General features: G+C 39.5%; 1 protein-coding gene across 2 annotated transcripts in view; it reads right to left on the bottom strand.

The window, feature by feature from the left end:
• Window positions 1–10,685: 10,685 nt before the first annotated feature.
• Window positions 10,686–23,139, bottom strand: part of ramp1 (receptor activity modifying protein 1) — a 62,742-nt gene continuing 50,288 nt past the window's right edge. For both annotated transcript variants that reach the window (XM_028393515.1, XM_028393514.1), the window contains exon 3: window positions 10,686–12,235. In XM_028393515.1, coding sequence (XP_028249316.1) covers window positions 11,980–12,235 — 256 coding nt within the window. In that variant the 3' untranslated portion in view covers window positions 10,686–11,979. The remainder of the gene's footprint in view (window positions 12,236–23,139) is intronic.

The following is a 23,139-nucleotide window of genomic DNA, read 5'->3' on the forward strand; positions in this document are numbered from 1 at the left end:
ACATCATAAAATAATTCATAGGACATAATAAACAGAGGTTGTTTTCCATCTCTGTTTGTCAAATTAACAAATGCTGATAAAATCTTCTCACACTGTAACGCAGCAGCTGTACCTGCTCCACATGCAACGTTTAATCTCATCTCACAGCTGTCAGCCATTTGCACATTTGACTTGACTGAGACAGAGCTGCTGATGTCTGTCAGTCACACACCATCGTTACACCTGCATTTGGAGGATACAGTCACACACTTGCCCTGCGGCTATACTAACACTGTATATGGATCGCCTGCGCTCTGTGACAGCTGACAGCCGGATAATGAGATAGTTGAGTGCATTTTTCTGCCTTTCTCTGGCCGGAGTACATCTACAGCGCCTGTGTTATGTTAAAGCGCACATTTGGCAAACTCTGAGACAAGGAGGTGAAAAAAATAAAAAGAAGCTGCAGAGACTGTGTCCTCACGGAGTTCCTGTGGACGGCACACCTGCCAGCCACATTAAGGAAGAGATTAATGTTTTAAATGATGGCTTATCTATCACATAAATTGGCTGCAGCTTGCCCTGCTGTAACCTGGGAGCTGATTTTATGGGTAAAAGGTGATAATGCCAAAGGATGAATCTAAAGCAATGTGAAAATGGAAATGTAATCTTCCTATGGTTACTTAATTGACTGTACACAGAGGTTTAAAAACAAAAGTAGTCAGTATTTACTAAGAAGTGAGGAGATGGCTGTATATACTGTGTGTACAGTGCATTTTCCGATCCTCTTAAGCTGCAGAAAGGATCCCATAAAGTAAAATGTTGCAATTATCACATGTCTCAGTGTGACTGTGGATGAACGGCTTTCTCTAATGACTCACCTCATGAGTGATTTCCTCTTACAATTTCATAGGGGGCTTAAAAAGTCCTATTTACCAATTTATCATTCTTTTTTTTCTGCACAGACCACTGAAAGATGTTTTTTATGCATATCATTTTGTATGGCTGTATATGCACCATTAGGTAATACTGCTTTTTATTTTATTTTATATACAAGTAAGAGGAACTGATTCACATAAAACATTCAGTAAAGAGGAGCCTGGTGTCGTTTCAACATTCAGACTGGTAATTGATCAATATTTTATGGGGAAAAAAATACATTTTAGGGACAAATTAAGATTCATGGAGTATTTTATGTACGTAGGTTGGAACATGAGTGAAGGGAGTCTTTTTAATAAGGATATATGGAATAATATGTGATCACCTGCGATTCAGTGAATGGTCATCGTACAATCTGCACGCATCAAACTTGACGTCGTACCAAAATTTATTAGATTCATGTTGAATAGTGTGTCTTGCATAAGATTGCTAAAATTCTCACAGTGTAGAGAGGCCATAAGGCTCAGCAATGAAGCCCATGTGGAAGCGCCATGTCATATATACTTATATATAGTCTATGATGCTAACAAGCTATTTTCTATGTGGGCAAGGGAGGCAGTGTAGTGTCTCCCTACGCTTTCACACATGACAGGATGAAGATCATTTCACACTAAAGTGCCATTATAAAATAAACAGTATGTTTATTAGTATGAAAAGCAGCTAACAAAATGTATGTTTAAATAAATTAGCATTCAATCATTACCATCTCTGACTCATACATTACGTTGACTTCCATCTATTTTTAAGTGTGTACATGTGTTAGAGGGTGGGAAGAGGATGAAGGGTTACTTTAGAGCTATCTTTCTTTGAAGTAAACCACAAAGTGAAAACGCGCCTCAGCAGGATCATTATGTAGCTCCGCTCCTCTCACTTCCCGCCGCCATCAGCTCATTACCTTATTATTGTGGCATCTGCACAACAAAGTATTGTCTTTCCTTTCGGTGGCAGGAGCATCATTGTAACCTTCTTATTATATTCTTTTTGCCATCTGTAAATCTGCAGCACATTATATTGTATAGGTGAGTCATTGTTTTATGTAAGCACACAAGTGAATGTGCTGACACAAACCGTGTGGGAAGTGAGAAATCTGCCATTATCACCAGTGTCAGTAAGTCAGTGTCAGCCCTGAAGCTAGATATTCAGAGACGGCTCAGGTGTAATATTCATCTCAATCAATATTCATCTTTGTTCCTTTTTTTTACTGGATATGTGTGTGTTCTCTTCGTCCATCTGTCTGTGTCTGTGTGTGTGTTTGTAGCTGTGACCCGGTTGGCATTCGGTGTCAGCTGCTTATTTCTCACCTACTTTGCCGTTTTTCTTTTCTCGTCATCATCTTCAAACTTCATCTCATCCACCACACCGGCTCATTCCGATCATTCCAATTTTTATTTCTTCAGCTGTTTGCTCAACTTTTGGTTCTGACAGAAAAAGAACAGGTTATAAAACTGAACTGGAACTTTTTAGAATCAGTGATATGGTCAAATTCTATGTTTTTATAGAGGTCTGCACACCTGCTGATGATCAATTCATCAAGGACTGATCATCAGCAGCACCTGCTGCAGCTCATCAAACCTATGAAAGCAGTAAGAAGGACTTAGTAAACATGTTTTTGATCCAGTTGTATAATTATAAGAGGGGGGACTAACTTTTGAACATGACTGTAGTAATGACAGGCCAAACGTGGCAAAATCCTAAACCAAAGACCTGGCTGAAGAGGCCAAGAGGATTAGCCTCTGGCTCTGAGGTACCACCCAGCTCCCTGCCACTGGCCCAACCACTATGACATGTTCTGGATTTAAACAGGATTAAACATGGATCACCGATAGTCATGTACAATGACTATGCACTGTTGCAAAAAACAATGCACAAAACAGCAGTCAGATTTTTGTTTTTGTTTTTACACATCACTTCCTTGTCAGCCACACATTCAGCCTGTGTATGGCTGGAGTTCTGTCAGGCAAAACTCAGGGCAGGAAAAGTCAAACTTACACTTCAAAAAAAAGAATTTGACTGCTGTGAGTGCTTAGCATCAGTGCATCCGAGATGATGCAGCAAAGCAAGGGAAGCTTTTATTACATGTGAAATAAATGCCGTCTGTGATTCTTGTTTTAAAATAAATATACTGATTGTTTGTTGTAGATACACACACACTGTTTACACCATAAGAAGCTTTTCAAAGGGTGTGTGTGCATGAGTTTAGTTAATTAAGAGATGCATAGACTCACACACACACACACACACGTGTGTGTGCTCCACAGCGTGTGTGTGTGTGTGTGTGCATGTTTGTCTAAGAGTAAGTGCCTCTCTATTTCCCGTGTTCCGCTTCAAAAGCTGCCCACACACTTGTTCCAGCTGTGGGAGGCATTTCATTGTGCTGTGAGATTAGCTTGGCAGACTTCATACACACACACACACACACACAATACATTTAGCCATGCCAACTTCAACAGAGGCAGAAACAATGACTGCATCACTGTAATTAAATAAAGCTCTTCCCCGCTGCTGATGTTGTATCCCAGCAACATTAATGTCAGATAAACATTTATTTTTCACATTATCGTTTAACTGCGGGTTTAGAGTCAGGGTCCTGATCGTTGACATGCATGACTCACTCTTCCATTCATTCATATTTGCACAGTTATGTGGCGCAAATTTCATAAGAATGAAAATGAATCTTCTTTACATGGTGATAGACGATCAGATCATCCAAAATGTAATGGAAGAGAACATACACATGTATACTCCTGTGGCTATTTACATATCTAACACAGTTTGAGCTCACACCCATAAGAACGTACATAAAAGAGGAGTACTCTCAAGCCAAAAAAGTACCATCAGCTGTCTGTTTGTGACGTTTAAACACATCCAAACAAATGATCCGGGCTCAGAATGAATCATGTCGGAGTCACGTTCTGCACCAGCTTAGTCTGACCCCAGTTATGATGTCTTTGCTTATTTTTTCAGAGAAAGAAACAGAAATATGTCCACTAAATTTTAGTGTCTGCAAATGCAGGTGTTTACATAAAATGGACATACACCATTACCACTCAACCTATAATTCACTATATTTACATAAAAATAACATTGTTTTTAACTTTTAAAAGTGGCTGTGTTCCTGCTAAGGGTTTTTTCCCTTCACTGCGGCCCTGCAAACAATCAGCACAGAAGTGAGTGTAAACAGGCCACGTGTCTATGCATATACTGAAAATCTTAATATTTTTAATTGCAGAAAGAAGCCTTATGCTACAAATTCACATGATCCTTTCAAACTCAGAATATTGTCATATCAGGAACGATGCCCTAATGATTTTCTATTATTTGCTTTTAGGCTTTATTAGGACTTCAGCCTCAGTTCAATGTTCAAACGTCAACCAGGGGAGCTGTCTGTGCACCTTTTTCCTTCCTGTTTCTATTGTCATTGTGTGGAACTCTAGTTGTATTTCTGCTTCTGAGTTTAGTAAGAAGGGGGACCCAAATGCAAACAACAAAAGAAAGCTAAGAAATATAAAAAAAAAGAGAAGAGAAAGAGAAAAGACAATTAATAAAACTTAAAAGAGGGACTGAGACCAACAAAGTACAAAACAAAAATAACAGAAACAAAATGAACAAATCAAGCATGGAAACACAAGGAAACACAGACAGAGGGGAGCACAGGACTTAAATACAGCAGAGGTAACAAGACACAGGTGAGAACAATCAGGGCGATCAACAAGGAGGGAAACACAAGAGGGAGTAAAACAGACACACAAAGGGAAAACCAGACTTTCCAAATACAACAGGTAAGACAAAAAGTAAACCGACTACAACCATGAAACAATAAACAGGCCATGTATCATTAAAATCCTCCCAAACCATAACAAAATGATGATTTAAAAAAAAACTTCGTTATAAAGTTATATATATGATATATGATTATATATATATATATATATGTATATGTATATATATATGTATATATATGTACCCCCTGTACAGCTGACACTACAAGGAAAATTATTTGAGTCCAGAACCCCAGAACTCTTTAGCACTGGCTTCCTGCCTGATCCCCAGAGGTGACCGCTTGTGTCCTGTATGCTTTATCACCTAGACCCAATCGTGGCCCTTCTACCTGTCAGCTCCGGCCAGTCTCTGTGCTCTGTCCTCACAAAGGTTGCCTATTGATGACTCAGTGAAGGGTTTATGGATTTTTGGACCATCCTGTGTAAAACCCAGGGGACTGGTGCACAGTCAGCAGTCTCAGTAAAGCCGGACTGCCACCAGCCTGGCCTGTATTCACAAGGCTTCACACTCAGCTGCCAATTGATTGACTGATTGGATAATTGCATTAATAAGCAGGTGTTCCTGATGAAGGACTCACTTTTATACTTCAACCGATCCGATTCTGCCATGATCTCTATGAGACCCTCATCAAACTGTCAATGGCTTCCTCCTCCATTACAGACAGATGTGCATTTGTGGCCTTTTTGTCATTACGTTTGCCTTCTCTTGCTTAAAATACATCCTTGTCTTTCGTCTCGTCCCTCCTCCTCATCCTCCTCCTCCTCCTCGTCCTCCCCCATCCCTCCTGGTCTCTGGAGACAGACCACTGTACGTCTTTTGGGATCTCGGAGCGTGAGACTGGTCTGATGAAACTGCTTTATCTAATGCAAAGGGAAATTGTCGCTGCATAGCTCACAGATGCAACACATGAAGACCTTGTTTATTTATTTATTTATTTTTAACAACGTATAACGATGATAACTGTGCACAAATAAAATGTTAAAAAAAACCTCCAGACCAAGTAATTTACTATTTTTGAAGCCGAGTTTCTTAGGATCTCATCTCCCAGGCTGCCTGTTGGCGGACTGAAACGTTGCTTGAGCTTCCACTGGGAGAACGAGACAGAAATACACCAGAGCCACATGGGAAGGAGCTGAAGTGGAAGCATTGAAAATGACATGTACTAACATCAGCAGCAGACATCTGTGTATGACATTATGTTAACCACATGAGAGGATCGTCAGGAGGAGTAGTCTCAGACTTCTCTCTGCCATTTTTGTCCTCAGACATCTTAATTTCTTCCTGGTAGCTCTCGACTGGATGCATGTAGCTGCAGGAAGTACTCGCTTCACGTGTTGTTTCATCTGTGTTTCTATTGACATTGTTATGTCATAATTCATCTGGAGTTCCTACAATGGAAATGATTCTCCTCTACACCTTCATACAAAAGAAGAATTTCCAAAAGACTTCTTTTGTTTTCAATAAGCTGCATCCAAACCCACACATCCACACAATTAGTGTCCTGTCAGCATCCTCCTACTGCAACTTTTTTTTTTTAGGATTCAGACATGACTCATTGTCTCAAATTGTGCTCCTATGCTTTTCTCTGAGTATTTTGATACTAAGCTGACATGCTTGGAAACATCTGCCTGCCCTCACCTGTTCTTTATTTTAGAGATGGACTTCAATTCTGTTCAATTCTAACTAAAAACATACCTACAGTGCACACTAAGTAGTATGCAGTAGTATTGATTTAAAGTAGAATGCACTATGCATTAACTATCATGGAGTATCTAGGATTTGCATAATGCACCATGCACTTAGTATGCATAGTGTTTGGATGAAAGTAGTGCATACTAAGTAGTGTCCATGACTTGAATATGCACTATGCACTTCGAATCCATACTAGCATTCCAACGTATACCAAAGACGCACTAAGTGCACCTAGCATGCACTAATAGGTAGTGTATCCTACTTAGTATGCATACCACTATTCATAGTAAGTAATACTAGATAGTAGGCTACTACCACTAGGCTGGACTTTATTTAAATGTCACATCATACAATCATAATGCCATAAACATGTTTATGTTTTCAATGTTGGATACAAGCTATCTGTATGTGTATTTGTGTTAATGTAACATTTTGCAGACAGGAGGTAATAAGTCATGGCTTGGAGTGGTGCTTGTATGCTGTTATAAAGCCAGGACGTGCAGAACTTCATGTTTGAACAATTGAACTACACAACAGTGCCTTGTCAAAAAGTGAAATGAGACACTATATTGTTTTTTTCCCCCCATGTAATATTAACAGTGTCAGAATACCTATTCAATATTCAATAGAATGAAAGGGAGGGATTGGGGGTGGGGGGTGAAGTGCAGACAACTTGTGAAGTATGAAGTGCAAAACTCAAAGTTCATCACATTCTGTCACACTCCACACTTCAGGCCACTTTAAAGTCATGAAAGTTGTTTGCCTCTCCCAAGTGGAGCTCGAGTTTACTTTGTCTACCGATATAAACAGGCCCGCTCTCATGAGTTGCGGCAGTGACATTTTCCACAGCAGCAACAGAGCGTCTCCGAGAAGGACAAAACACATAAGGCAGGAGGTTACAGATCTGTGGGTTATACTTCAAAGACAAGACACAATCGATCTACTGTGGACCAACACACACACACACACACATAACTTGGTGATGGGCTGCGCCTGAGCATCTCTCTGCAGTGAGATTGCTGGGTGGTGAACAAGTGGTTGCATGTATATATGTGCCATCTAATCTCCAAAACATGATTTGAACAGCTCAGCTCACAATGTCACTTCATTGTGTGATAACATTCACAGCATGGAAATGCTGGTTCCAACTGATGTAGGACTGGTCAGTACAGGCAAACATACTGTACCATGTTTTTCTATATTTTAAATATGGGCAGACAGTAGTGCAATAAAGTCATTGTGCATTCTACTGTGTATGGAAGTCAGCTTCCTGAGTTTAAACAATTGTGATGTGGTGACTAAATTCTAAATATATATTTGTAATAGAATTAAATGCTACAATTAATTATGAAGTACATCCACTGCTGAGCTTTGATGAAATGTTAATTCCAGCAAAAATTGACAAATGAGTCTTTATCTTGCATTTTGGTTACACTTGAATCACTGTATTGCTAGTTTTGTCATCAATTTGAAAGCAAAAGTACAATATTAGCTTATAAACTACATCATCGTCTTCAGGTTATTGTCCTTGAGTGTATTACCTTCACTTTAAGCAGTTGTGTTTTTATGTCTAACCCCAACAACAAGTTGAAAAAAAAACAAGATGGAAGTGATGGCGGTCATGAAGCACATTACAAAAATATAGCTGTCCACCACCACTCCTTCCTCCTCCTGACATGGACTTTCACAACTTCATATGGGAAAATGGCGGCTGACAAAACAATAAATTAAATTACAGACGGACTGTGTTTTCATTGTGTTTGTCAAACAAATACCTGTATTGACGGGACTCCAGATGTCCCGAGTATCCACTAGCTACAAGTTCTAGCAATGGAGACAGTGAAAGACAGTGAACTCATAGACAATACTTGGTATTATTGTGTCACATGAATGTATCAGAACTACAATGAATTTTATGGGCTTTTTTCTAACTTTTATAATAATGTCTCTGCCTTCGACCCACTCACTGTCCTTGGTTATTATGTAATAATTAAGAGCATTGCTGCTGTCACAGTATCTGCTGCGTTCACAGTTACGTGTGGGTTTTTGCACCTCAGTCTCCTCAGGTTGCCTTTCTCCTCTATAAATTATTCACCAGGGAGAGTCCACTCTTTAATAAGGTCAGGTGGAGTGGGTGGAGAAGGTTATGTCTTACAGCCAGTCCTTGACTAAAATGCATATTTGAGCTTGTGTTACTGTATCATTGCCATATTAAATCACATTATATCCTGTGTACATTGTTAACCTTTGTGACCTGTGCTAATGATGAGATGTGACAGTCAGGAAGAGTCACCAAAAAAGTCACTGCACAGAACGACTGTGGAATAAATTGTGAGGATATAACAGAAGGACTGACAGAAATATCTGAGTAAACTGCGAGTTAATAATAGAGAATTCATCTAGATAACATTCAGCCATTCACATGGTGTCAACAACTGCTTGTTCCACATGGATTCAGCATGTAATTAATACTTTGTTGGTGTTATGCAAGAAAAATGCACTCATGTTTCACTCTGTTAGCCTTGGTTGGCTTTCACATCCATCTCTGGAATCAACACAGGAGGAGGTTCTCTCAATTCTCTCAATAACACATCATTCATATAGCTATAGATCCCAGAACACAACACACCGCTTTATATGAAAAACCTCATAATGTACAATAATGTAAGCAATTTATAAGTTTTACAGCTAAATTATCTAATTAAATTTGCTAACATTAGACTGTTTCATATGTATCATAAGTTCTATGGTGCACACTACCGTTCAAAAGTTTGGGGTCACTTTGAAATGTCTTTATTTTAATTTTTTTTTCAATGAAAATAACATTAAAGTAATCAGACATACAGTCTAGACATTGTTAATGTGGTAAATGACTAGGGATGTCCCGATCAGATTTTTTTGCCCACGAGTCCGAGTCATTTCATTTTGAGTATCTGCTGATACCGAGTCCCGATCCAATACTTTTAAGATTCTCTATAAATGCAGCAAATAGCAAGTCACTCGTTGCAGCAAAACCTGTGTGTGTGTGTGTGTGTCCAGAGCGCCACGCTAGGTGATTTAAGACACGCAGCAGCTCATTGAGACCTCGAACCCAGGACCTATCGCACCAAAAGCAACTCTCATACCCCTACACTACAGGACACAAAGCCACCCTGCACAGAAGGCATTAACTTTGAGAGCCCTAATAAATATATATCCGAGTCCTGATCGGGAGGCAACATCTGATTCTGATCAAGTCTGAAATCACGTAATCAGGCCGATTTCCGATCACGTGATCGGATCGGGACATCCCTATAAATGACTATTCTTATATTCTCTATACTTATATATTAGCCCTATATATATATATATATATATATATATATATATATATATATACCCATATATATCTATCTATATATATATATATATATATATATATATATATATATATATATATATATATGGGTATATATTGGGTTTGAAGTCCCTGGGTTTGAATCCGCTATTGTTGAAGTTCTTCATGACTAGCAGCTGTGTGGGGTTATGCATTCAAACACAACTGGTTAAAGCTAGGCATGAACAAAAACAAGGTAAATTGTAGGTTGAGCATTTTGTGCTGCAGACACCAATCACAATTCTACATGAAAAACAATGTATGTCATGGTATACAGTTCATCAGGAATTTCTTTAAATCAAGTAAAAGTTCCTTTTTTTGCCAGATCATTAGGACCTAATAAAAGCTGTGCTCTTATTCAATGTTAACACATTGAGTGGAAGAGAATTTGGTCGCATTAGCAGCATTATGACACTTAACGAGAAATGGTGGTGCAGATGCCAGTTAATGCGACAATTAATGGCTTTTATACTTTACTCTTGGTTCCGGTAAATGGATGAGCTGCTGATTGAATGACAAGCATAGAAAAATGAGAACATTTGTGAAAGATGTCAAATCAATTGCTGCTGAAGCTACAAAAACAGCAGGTGTGTTGTGCACACACCACCCACACAAGTGTTTTGATCACTCTGCCTGATGAGTCCTGCGCTCAGGTTGAAGGTGGGAACAGTATGATATGAGGTCACTCCATTTCCACGTATTCATAACAGTGATTGATGTTGATGGTCTCATACGAACGGGAAGTCTTTGTTTACTAAATGCAATTTATCCTTTCTCGTAATATTTTTACACTTGAGTAAATGATGCATGGGCTTGAACCGAGCGTGGCGCGGCGCACCAATCCATGCATAACATCACTGCACAATTGACATCTAAAGAAAAATAAACTGATAATCCTGAGTGTATTAGACACATAGTCGGATGTTTTATTTCACTTTCCTTCATGATTTTAAAAATCAATATGCCAACAGAATATTTCATAGCAAACATCGCCCCCTATTTTCCAAGAGCATTTGGCACAAAGTACAAAGTAAGACCTTGTTTAGGGGGGGAAAGTGTGGGTGTGTTTTAAAGTGTGTTTTGCTGACAGGCAGGTTACAGGTCAATGAATCTATAAAGGAAAGAGAGCATTCAAAAATATCAATGAGAAAGCAGTTCACACAGCACACTGTACCACTCCGGGAGATCGTCAATCAATAGAAAGCCTACTAAGGTCCATGATATACAGTACACACTGCGCTTTAGGCTATGGCAACGCTAGGCAGGAGTGTGCGTTGGCAAACTTAACCCGTTGTTTTCTCTTTGTTGTTTTTTTTCGTTTCTTTTCTCTACCATTTGTTCTCATTTTTAATATAGTTTCCTTGGTAATAGCTTCAAAAAGTAACATTTAGTCCTCCAAATTGGTGCCTTAACCCCTGAAGTGACCGTTATTTCTGTGTTCTCTCACCCACTGAACATCTGCCAGTCTCCAGTGCTGAGACATCAATGCACTTTTGTTGTTTTTTTTTTGCAGAAATTGTGCACATTGTCACACTACTGAAAGAGGTTTTCATTTCCCATTCAACACAAAGATAAGCTGCTGCTGCTGCTCTGATATGAGCGGAGAACAGGAAATGAAAACGGCTCCTCCCCTTTCATTATTGTAATTAAAATAAAATACACATCTGTCAAAATGAGCACATCACATCGCAACATTTGCATCTTAACTTAAGTGTAATGTGACTTGCTGATGATTGAAGACGATACAGAATAATCTCACACTGTACATACTGTGTATATTTACTGTATGCATACACACATATAAAGTCATATATCCCTGGGTTCCCCTAACACAGGTCTGAGTATCCTGTAGTATCCTCTGCATTTGTGTGTCTTTTGAGCTGAGCTTTTTATTGGATAATTCCTTTGCAAGCAGTTTCTCTCAATGAAGTGATTTTATTTAGATATATTTACAATTTGTTTTTCACCAGTCACTATTCAGATTTATTTATATTCACTCCTCTTTGCTCTGTAAACCAAAGAAATCATCTCAGTCCATGTCTCCAAAAGCAGTAGCTGCAAAGGTGAAGATGCACAGAAGCTCAACTTCTTTTCCTGCTCCATGCTTATTCTGGTCCATGAAACTCCTTTGGTAGCTGAAGTATGGTGTAACCTTATGTATAATAAAGTACCTCTTGTGACCCCCACCCGTTCCCGCCCTCCCTTATTCCCTTCAACTACACAATCCCCTCGCTGCGCTTGCTCCTCCACACCACCAGGGCCGTCATGAGGAGGGTGACCAGGATGGGCACAACGATGAAGGGACCGAGGATGCGGTTCGGAGGATCCCTGAGGAGGCGTCCTGACAGTGAGCAGTCCTGAAAGTAGTGCCTGTGGACCTGGATGAAAAACTCGTCCACAAGCCGGTTGGGCCAGAAGCAGTCCATCTTCAGCGCCACCAGGTAAGTGCAGTTTGTTAGCTCGCCATAGAACCTGCATTAGTGACACAAAAGAGTTAAGCAGAGAACCAACTTGCTGGTGCAAATTGAACACAAAGTAAGACAGAAATGCTGACACTGTGCTATATTTATAGAAGCACCCACATCCAGTAATATGTTTCTGTGTGCAAGTCAGTGTCTGACGGCCCTCAGACACTGGGAATGCTGAGTCTGTGTTATGCCGCCTTTGTTTTAAGTTTGTGGATGAGCTAAGGCGAGCATAGTTGTGCTTTAATAATGACATTTTTTGACCACTAGGGGACAGAAAAACTTGGAGTTACACAAAGAAAAGATTATAGTTTTGTTGAACAATGTTCTTTTCCTAAGCTTTTTTTTGACATGTCCACCATTCTCTTGGTTACTGTGGTCATGAGTGTCACCCTCCAGGAGATGTTACATGTTCTTTGAGAGGCTGAGAAATGAAACCCATGCAGAAATGTCTAAAAGTGCAGTTCCCTTTGTGGCCTTCAAGGGGGGGGGGTGGCTTTAAAAGTTAGTCAATCCCCTTAGCTAAATTAGACAACTCTACAGCCTGGTACAATAAAACAAGCAAACAAAAAACAGCCCATAATCACAAGGACAACGTAACGCCAGGTCTATATTTCAGTCGTCACGTGGTCATGGGGGTGGAGACCTGTCAGTTTTCTTTGTAAAATGTGTTAAACACTGATTTTGACCTGACCTTGTCTCTTATCCTGTTTTTAACGACTAACCTTAACCATGCCAAACATTAAAAAGTAAAGTTATATCCGGTAAACATCGAGTGAAAACAAAACTGCTTAATGTCTCAGGGGGACTCAAGCCTCAAACTCCAGGTAAGTCTGCCATCCCCAACCCACTTCCTATCACAGACTTTAGCGGCTGCATCCCACGTTCAGATGACGTCGAGCAATACGAAAAAATTAGCACAAAAGTAGCATTATGCAGTAGAATACATCCATATATTCTGTTAGCATAGAACAAATATGGTGGTTTTCAGGAGGATATGTGTTTTTGTTCACATACACTTCATTCATAGAGTCTATGATGTATTCAAAAGACCACATTATTTGCCTTAAATATGTCATTACAGGATATTTATGCACTCCCAGCGTAGATGGAGCAAAATCAGCATTCACAGGGAGTTACAGTTCACATTGTTTCAGTTGTATTAATTTCATCCTGTTCTTCCACTAGCTCCTGAGGGAAATATTTTTAGCAGCTAAATATTCCATATGTTTACTAAGTAGTAGCTAAGTGTGACTCACATTTTGTGCTGAGCGGGTTGTGCACTGCAGCTCTATGTTTTTTGTTGTGCTGATAACATCTGTCCGCTGCTGCCTGAAATTTGGTTAATGAGACCTCTGAGACTAAAGTAAAAGTTAGAGACTGTAAAAACAGAAAGATGGTGATATATTTCATAAACCTAAAGGGAAGTACAGTGCTGGGATTCATCAGTGCATATGGCTCCCTGTAACAGTAGATAGTCACTGTTTCACCAGTATAGTCTGCAGTTCCTCTGATTGGATTTAACATATTCATTTAATAACATCTTTTGATGATGCACCCAAGCTCAAGGTCTCTCTTTGTGGCAGGTTTGTAGATGTAAACAGCTCAGGGCTGCTTGGCATTACACCAGCGCTGCAGAGTGCGCTGTGTGTTGCTTCAGGTGGCAAGTCGGCTCTGGGTGTGTGCCTCCTTCCTGCTGCTGCTTCCTTGAAGTTTTACAAATTAGACATAGAAGAAAGAAAGAAAGAAAAAAAAGTCTGGTCCTGCTGCTGGTCTAATGATCGCTGAGGTTTCGGGTGTGTGTGTGTGTGTTTATGAGTCACTGCCTAAAAAAAAGGGACAGCAGCATGGAGGCAGGGGCCGTGTGCACAAAGAGATGTAGTTGGTTAGCAGTTCACCTCGTGTAAGCAGGGGTTAGGATCAAATTAAAGCTGACACTGGAACTTCTGTGAGTGTGGAAGTGTGTGAGGGCACACAACTGTGTGTTTTCCTTTAAGCCTTATAGAGAACAGCATTAATCAGTGACAGAAGGACAGTTAAATGGAACAGCAATGTACAGCATACTATAAATAAATCTATAAAGATAGAAGAATATTTACAAAAATAAAGTTATTAGGAGCATCATGTGATATGATGAGACTGGTAAACAACATTTTGATTTTTTTTCATTTTGATTACAAACACTGAAGGGTTAAGCGTTCTCAAAAGGCCCAACACCCTCAACTGACCTACTACAAACACCATTTAAAGTTTAGAGTCTGGGACAGAGACGTTTGCAGGCGGTTCGCCTTCATTTCGGCAAAGAATAAGGACAGCTCCAAGACAGATTTACTTTTATAAACAGCAATGGCTGCTCCTCTATAAATCTCCTGGCAATCACATGCAGATCTTCTGTAGTGAAGGCTGTTCTGTTTAAAGGTTAAAACATTCTTGGAATAGGAATGAAGCTCATAGCAGGGAGACAGTGTGTTTTATCTATACAAGAAAACAAAGGGCAGGAGCAGCATGGGTTTATGTTAATATAGTGATGTCATTTGAAACACAAATACGTGAGGATGATGATGATGATGATGATTGGTTAAGAAAATGCTTCAGTCTCAGTTTATCATACAGTGTAAATTCTTTGTGATCTATCACCATCCATAGATGGTTCCTGGAACATGAAGGAAGTGCACCTCTAGCTGTTTCTGTATGTATTCCACTTTGACCGGTGAGGTGTCAATAAATGAAGCTGTTGTTTATGGATCTCTTTGCCATGTCGTGTGATTTTTTAAAAATTTATTTTAAGAATTTAAAGTAAAAATAATCTCTCCGCCTGCACTAAAAAAGTTGTCTCAGCAGGCTGTTGTGTGGAAAATGAATAAATGATTTCTTCTACTTCAAATTATTCTCTATAAGTGTAGGCAGAGAAAAAATAGACAAGCGCAAGCGAGGAAAACTGACTTGCGCTGACTTTATCACAGAATAATGTCCCACATGTTAAAGACGGGGGACAGAAGTGGCAGAATTAGACAGCAGCATGCTGTTTTAAGTAGTTTGATCTGGTGACTGAGGAGGACAGTGTGAATAAGTAAAAGTTAGATGATGAATAAATAAAACTAACACAGACAGAAAAGCTTCTTCACTTACTTGAGAAACTCACTCACACAGCCAGGTACATACAGTGTGTCTGCTTTTGTGTGACACATTTGACGTGTCACATTTTTCTGTCAGAGGAAGCAAAATGTTACCTAAACTTAAAAACAAATATAGTTCTTCTTTTGAATGTTTTTGTCCTCCATACAACTCTCTGTGTTATAAATATTTAGGAGCGGTTTTATATTTAGCGCTTTTAAACCTCTATTTAAAATTACAGTGAACATCTCTGGGGTCCTGCTGTGCTGTTCTTTCACATCAACTCTAACCTTCGAGGTCTTTGAATCAGGAGGGTCTTGCTTCACAGCGGGCACGATGACACAGAGTGTTCCACTAAAAGTTGCGTGGTCTTTGAATATAATTGTTAATCCTCACATTCAAGGGACTGTGGTGGCCAATCAAAGGTGCTTTAATGGTAAATTTCATATTTCTCATCATTATGGAAATGGCTTCTTACCTAAGTTTCATATCCCTGCTTCTAGATACTGTTTCACATTACTTATTATATATATTATCCAAAATAACACATCCTAGATATTAATGAATTCTATACCTATTATATCTATTCATTACCAGGTGGAATATGTTGAGAACAGAATAATATAAAAATTAGTTAGTAAAATTAGTGTAAATCAAAATTATTATCCAATGGAGGTCTGGATTTGGAATCATACTCAAAATAAAAAAATCGCATTACAGGCTGATCCAACTTGAGTGGAAGTTCCTCAAGACAGGTCAAAATGAGGCTCAGTAGTGTGTGTGGCCTCCAAGTGCCTGTAGGACCTCCCTACAACGCCTGGGCATGCTCCTGATAAGGTGGCAGATGTTGTTCTCAGGGATCTCCTCCCAGACCTGTATTAAAGCATCAGTCCACTCCTGGACAGTCTGTGGTATAGCGTGGCGTTGGTGGATGGAACGAGACATGATGTCCCAGATGTGCTTGATTGGATTCAGGTCTGGGGAACGGGCAGGCCAGTCCATAGCATAAATGCCTTCATCATGCAGGAAATGCCGACACACTTTAGCCGCTGCCAGCCCCCTCCACGTCTCCTGGTGTACTGGCCTGTCTCCTGGTGTCTCCTCCGTGCTCTGGACACTGTGCTGACAGACACAGCAAACCTTCTTGCCACAGCTCTCATTGATGTCCCATCCTGGATGAGCTGCACTACCTGAGCAGCTTGTGTGGGTTGTAGACAGCGCCTCATGCTACCTCTAGGGGTGAGAGCACTGACAAAATGCAAAAGTGATCAAACATCAGGCAGAAAGGATGAGAGCAGAGAAATGGTCTGTGGTCAGCACCTGCAGAACCTCTCCTTTATAGGGCTGTCTTGATAACTGCCTCATTTCCACCTGTTGTCTGTTCCATTTGCACAACAGCAGCTGAAACTGATTCACAATCAGTGTTGATCCTAACTGGACAGGCTGATTTCACACAAGTGTGACTGACTTGGAGCTACATTGTGTTCTTTAAGTGCTCCCTTTATTTTTTGAGCAGTGTATTTGTATATTTGACACACAGGCAGTATAAGTGTGAGTAATTTGGTGTCCTTGATAATTTGATACCTCTTTAACCAAGTGTTGTGATCACATACTGAAAAACACATCCCCTATTATATCAACATTTGTCGTCACAATCTACTTTATAAGCCATAAACTACCCAAATATGGTCCTCTACACTTCTACACTGTGTCAGGTCTCATCCTGCTTCAAAAAACTAATTTCCTGATTTTGATCTTTTAGCCAGAACCCAAAACGGATTTCTGTCAGGTCTAATCAGCCGAGTCAGCCGCCTCTAAACAGCCTGCAAACAACAAGCTCAAAGTTTTTAGTCATTCATGTTCTGTCAACATTCATTATGTGTCTCTTGCATCTGGGCAAAGACAGGATAGCCCAAAGACTCTGTAACTCCCCACTGTGTTTTTAGAAGATCAAACAAAGGCACCAGGCAGTTGTGTTAAAATATGGTTACAAAAATGTTGTTCGTCATGACTAACGGAGAACATCTGATCAGATAAGAGAGAGAACATAAATGGGTCAGGAAGAGTTAAGGACATCTCCATGCTGATTTTCCACTTCTCACTTTCTGCACGTGTCACCCTTCATCTTCATGTGTCTCATTACGTATCATCACCTTCAGATTGCAGAGCCCATAATACAATTTCACCTCTTGATTCCCTTTATTCATAGTTGAGAAATGTTTCGGATAAATCACCTCGGAGATTCATCCATCCCTCCCCTCTGAAATATCAGGCCAAACTGTCACTGCAGAACACATCAGACAAAATGTTCTCTCTCTCTCTGCTCTGTTATTCTGCTGTAACCTCTTTCCTCTGTGTGTCATCTTCTTCCACACAAGAGCTACAGTGATAAATATTTTGCAAAGTTTAAAAGATGTTTTTTTTTTTTTTTTCTCCAAGTACTGCAGCAGTTTGTGTTGATGTTGGCACTTACAGTGTAACACACACATGGTCACATGGTTTTTCTCTCACCCTTTGTCTGGGGGCAGCATTGAAATGTGAACAGATGGAGGTGGAATGTTTGCACATATTCTTGTGAGCATATGTGTTTGAGTATCTCCACTGAAATGTGTTTTTTTAAATGTGGCTGTGTATACATCTGTTTGTGTGCAAACAGATGATTTAAGATTTTGTGTGTATGTGTAAATGTTTGTTCCCTGCATTGATCTATCTGTATATAATATGATTTGACTAAGTCAAGCATGTAGAAGCAAATCATCTGTAATATATATAATACACTAGATTGTGGTATAGGCAACATATAATATAGCTGTAATAAAAAGTATAAGTAGAGTTTACAATCTTCTTCCTACTTCTGATACTTCTAATACATGCCCACGGTTCCTTTAAGTCAAAAATGACTGAATTAATAATTGAATAGAAATAATAATTTTTGTGAGTCTGTGGACAAAAAACACAATTCCAATGCATTAGATAGGTCATTGTTAACCCATTTGTCCAAACATGTTTTTTTCCTTGTGTTGGATTCTTCTTTTGAAGCATATATAGAACTTGCTAAACCAAGCAAACATCCTGACTCTTCTCAGATGCCTTGAAATGAGATGAAACAATGTTGCAATGCAATGGATCTCAGTGTGACTTCAATCAGACTATCTTCGCATGACAACAATTCTCTCCAGCTTCCCTGCTTCCTCTATTCAGTTGACTATAAAACTGTCAATTTTCTGCTACAGTTAAACTGTATTTGTTTGTTCGCTATTTTATTGTGTAATTGCCCCTCGCCCCATTCATTCAGTGCACAAGATGGGCTCATCAGAGCAGACTCTTCATCACTTCCACATCCTAATAGTCAGATTGATGGGTCCTTTTACGGAGAGACTGGACATTATAAGGTTGTTTGTGACATGAAAGGAGAGCTGGAGAAGGCCCTGTGTGTAGTGAGTGACATCAGTGTTGAGCCTGAGAAGGATGCTGCAGCCAAGTTTCTCTCTCTTTCTCTGGGACATTTTTAGCTTTGAGCTATTATCTTTGCCTTCTAGTCTGTGAACTGAAACCACAAACTGGATGAAGGGTTCACCACCCAGAGGGTGACATCATCAAATAGACAATGCAGTGACAAAGCCTCAAAGGTATGCCAGCACACACGCACAACAGCCCAGCCATTTGTGTGCCCATATTTCTCTTCCTAGTCGTATGTGTCGCACTCTAAATGTCTATAATAAGGTCCAAGGGGCATTTACAAAGGTGTATTTTCTCTGGGTGGAAGTGACAGGTAGAACTTATGTGACATGAAAACACGTGTCTAGTGTCTACATGTTTAAGATCCTGAAATGTGATTATTATTTAATCTTTAGGCCTTTGTACCCTGTGAAGCAAGACACAGGGCAAAAACAAAACCCAAACAAAAACAGGTGACTACAATGAGATCTGTTCGAATACATATAAGGCAGGTTTATATATATTTATTTATTATATTTTTATATATATATATATATATATATATATATATATATATATATATATATATATATATATATATATATACTACTACTAGTAAATGATATATATTGAGATAGTGTATCAATGTGAAGAATGGGGTTGCAATAAAAGGAGACAGAAAAAGAGAAATTGAGAAGCAGCGGCGCGCAAACTGCAAACTCATTCTGAATTCTTTTCCAGCTTCATCTGAAACCCGGAGGGACCAAGGCACCGTCAAAGCCAGTGTTTGCAGTATTGATGTGAAGGCCCAGAACAAGAAGATGGCTCAATTAAAGCGAGGGGAACACCTTTTGTTGTGCGCTCCTCTGAGGGCTCCAGTATATTATATTCAGTTCAAAAATGAAATTTGAGAGTGCAAATATGCTATAAGTTAATGAAAAGGGATGAATGTGATTAGAAAGAATTTATTGTGGATCGTCAATAAAGTGAGAGAAAAAATCTTTGTATAAATATGATAGCATGTGGTGCTCTGTACTTAATATAACTGAGGGCTGTGATTGCAGTTTTGTCCTTGCTCTAGTCAAGCTGACAAGCTGCTGTCCGTGTCCAGCTATCAGACTAATACAAATGCAAAACCGCCCTAAGTGATGCAAACATTCAAATCATTGGCCTAATGCCATTAAAAATGCATTCCATAACAGCTGCAGGCGTGCAGCAGTCCCAGGCAAAGCTGGCTGTTATCCAGTCATTAGAGTTGTAAAAACATACGGCAATCCATTCCTAATCACCGAGCAATCAGCCGTTTAATCACAGAGCGGGAACTTCACTTAGCTTTCCACACTACTGAGCTCACTGGATTTCTGTGGCCCTGGGTTTACGCGTAACCCCATGTGAGCTCGCCCACGATGGGGTTTTTAAATTATTACAGACGGCTGACAGGCATGCATGACTGACTGACCAAAATACCCTATAACAATCACACAGGCTGTAAAAAACCCAAAGCTATTTTTAAACAGAGCCTGCAGCATGAGAGAAATTCAAAGGTAAAGGGAGAAAATGAATGAAAATAATCATATTAGTCTTCAATGGGGAAAACCACTTGACTGTTCTCACCCTGTATTTAATACAGCTTAGCTTGGAGCTGAGAGCAAGAAGTTGTACTGGTCTAGTGTTACCCAATCAGATGAACAAATAATAAGCACTTAAAAGCTTGAGCATACCTAATCTTGAAATCATATGTTGGATTAAATTATTAAATGAGTCATCTGTCCATTACTGTCAAACAATAGATTAGATTAGATAGATAGATAGATAGATAGATAGATAGATAGATAGATAGATAGATAGATAGATAGATAGATAGATAGATAGATAGATAGATAGATAGATAGATAGATAGAATGTAATAAAAATTTAAATTAATAAAATGAAATAATAAAATAAATAATAAAAATGATGAACGCATAGCCAGAGAACACAACAAACAGCTGAGGATCTTTAAAGCTGTATGAGTTCTCCACATTCACCATATTCATGAGTAAAGACTAGTGCTTTCAATCATCAGGACAACCCACCGGGTCAAGGAAGCTTATGTACACACAGCTAATGCTCCTATTTGACTATTGTGCAGAAAACCGTACTACACTAAGTGAACCTCAGTGTTCTAAAGCCATCTCTGTAGGACATTGAGTTTAATGTGGTGAAACTAACTCCCATGAGGATCACCATGAGGTTCTTCGGGGTTACATTACCAGCATCAGAAATCAATAATTAATGGCATCTAAGGCTGTAAGATCACATCAGCATTCAAACAGAAGACACCTCTCAACATCTGCTGTCAGGTGGAGCCTTCATGGTGGAGCTACTGAGGGAACCCATGAAGAGCGTGGAAGCTTCTCTATCTATCTATCTATCTTAGACAGAAGAGGTAGAGCTCAGTACTAGTTGAGTTGTGTCATCAATTCACAGTCATTCTCTTCCTCTCCTTCATTACTGTTTTTTTTCCAATCAGCTGACAGTAGAAGGTTAGCCATTACGGTTTTCCCATGATCTCAATCAGCCGACCATGCTACTTCTGTCAAACCATCATTTCTCTCCTCTCTGCTGTTGTCAGTTGTAATTTCAGTGTGTAATTGCTTTGCCACCCAGGCCACCTCCAGTCATTATATCCACTGCCCAGGTCAAGCTCATCAGAGTCCAGTCTTCATCACATCCAGACCTCAGCATCCTCCTCCTCATCCCCACCAGCAGTGTCTAGACCTCCAGAGTGTTTCTTATTCCACACACAGCCTCATTTCCTTTCTGTCAAAAACAATTCAAGTCTCCATCATGGGCAAAATCCTCGACTTTGGCCAGAAGATAATTTGGCATCCATTGCAGAAAAGGTGATCAGATGTATGATAAAGAATGAAGGAGTAACACACAATCCATTTGTCATCTATTTGGAACCATCATTTGTTCCAAAACAGAAAAATGATGCCAAACATACCTGAAAGCAAATGACCTGACCTCCACATTCATCCACCATAAACACAACTGAGACAGGAGTTTGAGTATAGATTGAAGAACGAGCAGCCAAAGAGTCCTCAGTATATGTGGGACGTCCTTCAAGAATGCTGAAAGAATGCGAATAGTTTGCAGAGCTCCCGCTGAAGATTTGCTAATATAAATATTTTACTTAGTTTGCTGCTATTTCATAGTTTCAGTGCAGTATTGTTGTACACTGTAGAAAATAACAGTGTATCAATGTTTGAATACAGAATGTGCATAGGATTGATGATTGTTTGATGATCTTTAGTGTTTTTGGAGTATTTATTTGCTGTAGAGACATTGTGTATGTGTGTGTTGTGCAGCAAAGTATTAATGAGCAACGATTAGCTGATAGAACCATCAGACAGAGCGGATGGATGGGCGGATACGGCCTACAGGGGGTTGTGCTACTGGGGTTGGCAGATGGATTAACTAAAAGCCAAAGCATGTTCAATAAACCTCATAATTATTTATATGTGGCAGATTTTTTTCAAGTATTTAAAGTTAGTTTTAAAAAAAGACAGAGGACATTGAAGATGCAAAAAATGCAAATTAGCGTTGTTATGGCGCTTACATCATGACATGAGTCATTTAAGGATGCTTGTTTTTGTTTTACTTTGACTTAGTATTCAAAAAGTTATATATATGGGCATTGACATTGTTTTATCTCAGTCAAGCAGTTTTATTTTAATTTTACAAATAAAATGCAGCAAGCTGGGCTCTTGACTGTGAGATCAACACACTGCAACTTAACAAAATACATGCAAATAGACAAAATACAAATGCAGCCCATCCTTACTAGGAAAATGTAACATGAGGTCAATGTTTCAGTTACTGTAAATGGAAAGTGTGTTTTTACATATCACCCATCCACATCTCTATGTGTTCACAGTGGCTGAGAGTCGCCGAGATGGCAGCCAAAAATGGCGGCTTGTGAATTGTGTTACCCCTTGCCTTGTTAAACAACTAACCTTAACCAGTATTTATTTATTATGTCAGATCCAGCTGTGATTAAAAGCAAAAGTTAACCAAGGCGGAAAAGCAGAACAACACATGGTGTCAGGGGACTTGAACCTTGGACATCTGAGTGAGTCCACTGTGTTGGATATCTGTTCAGTGACTCCCACCCACCTCTATGTTTGTGTTTTTTTCTCTTCACAATTGACACAGTTTATATAAAGGACAACAATCTGGTTTCTGTCCCCCCATAGGACTCGACCTCTCTGCTGTGTTCAACACTGTAGACCCCCTCATCCTCCTCCACTGGCTTCAGCACTACACTGGAATCTCTGGCGCTTCCCTCCCCTGGTTTCAATCTTTCCTCACAGG

This window comes from Parambassis ranga, chromosome 21, assembly GCF_900634625.1.
Source record: "Parambassis ranga chromosome 21, fParRan2.1, whole genome shotgun sequence".
NCBI lineage: Eukaryota > Metazoa > Chordata > Actinopteri > Ambassidae > Parambassis > Parambassis ranga.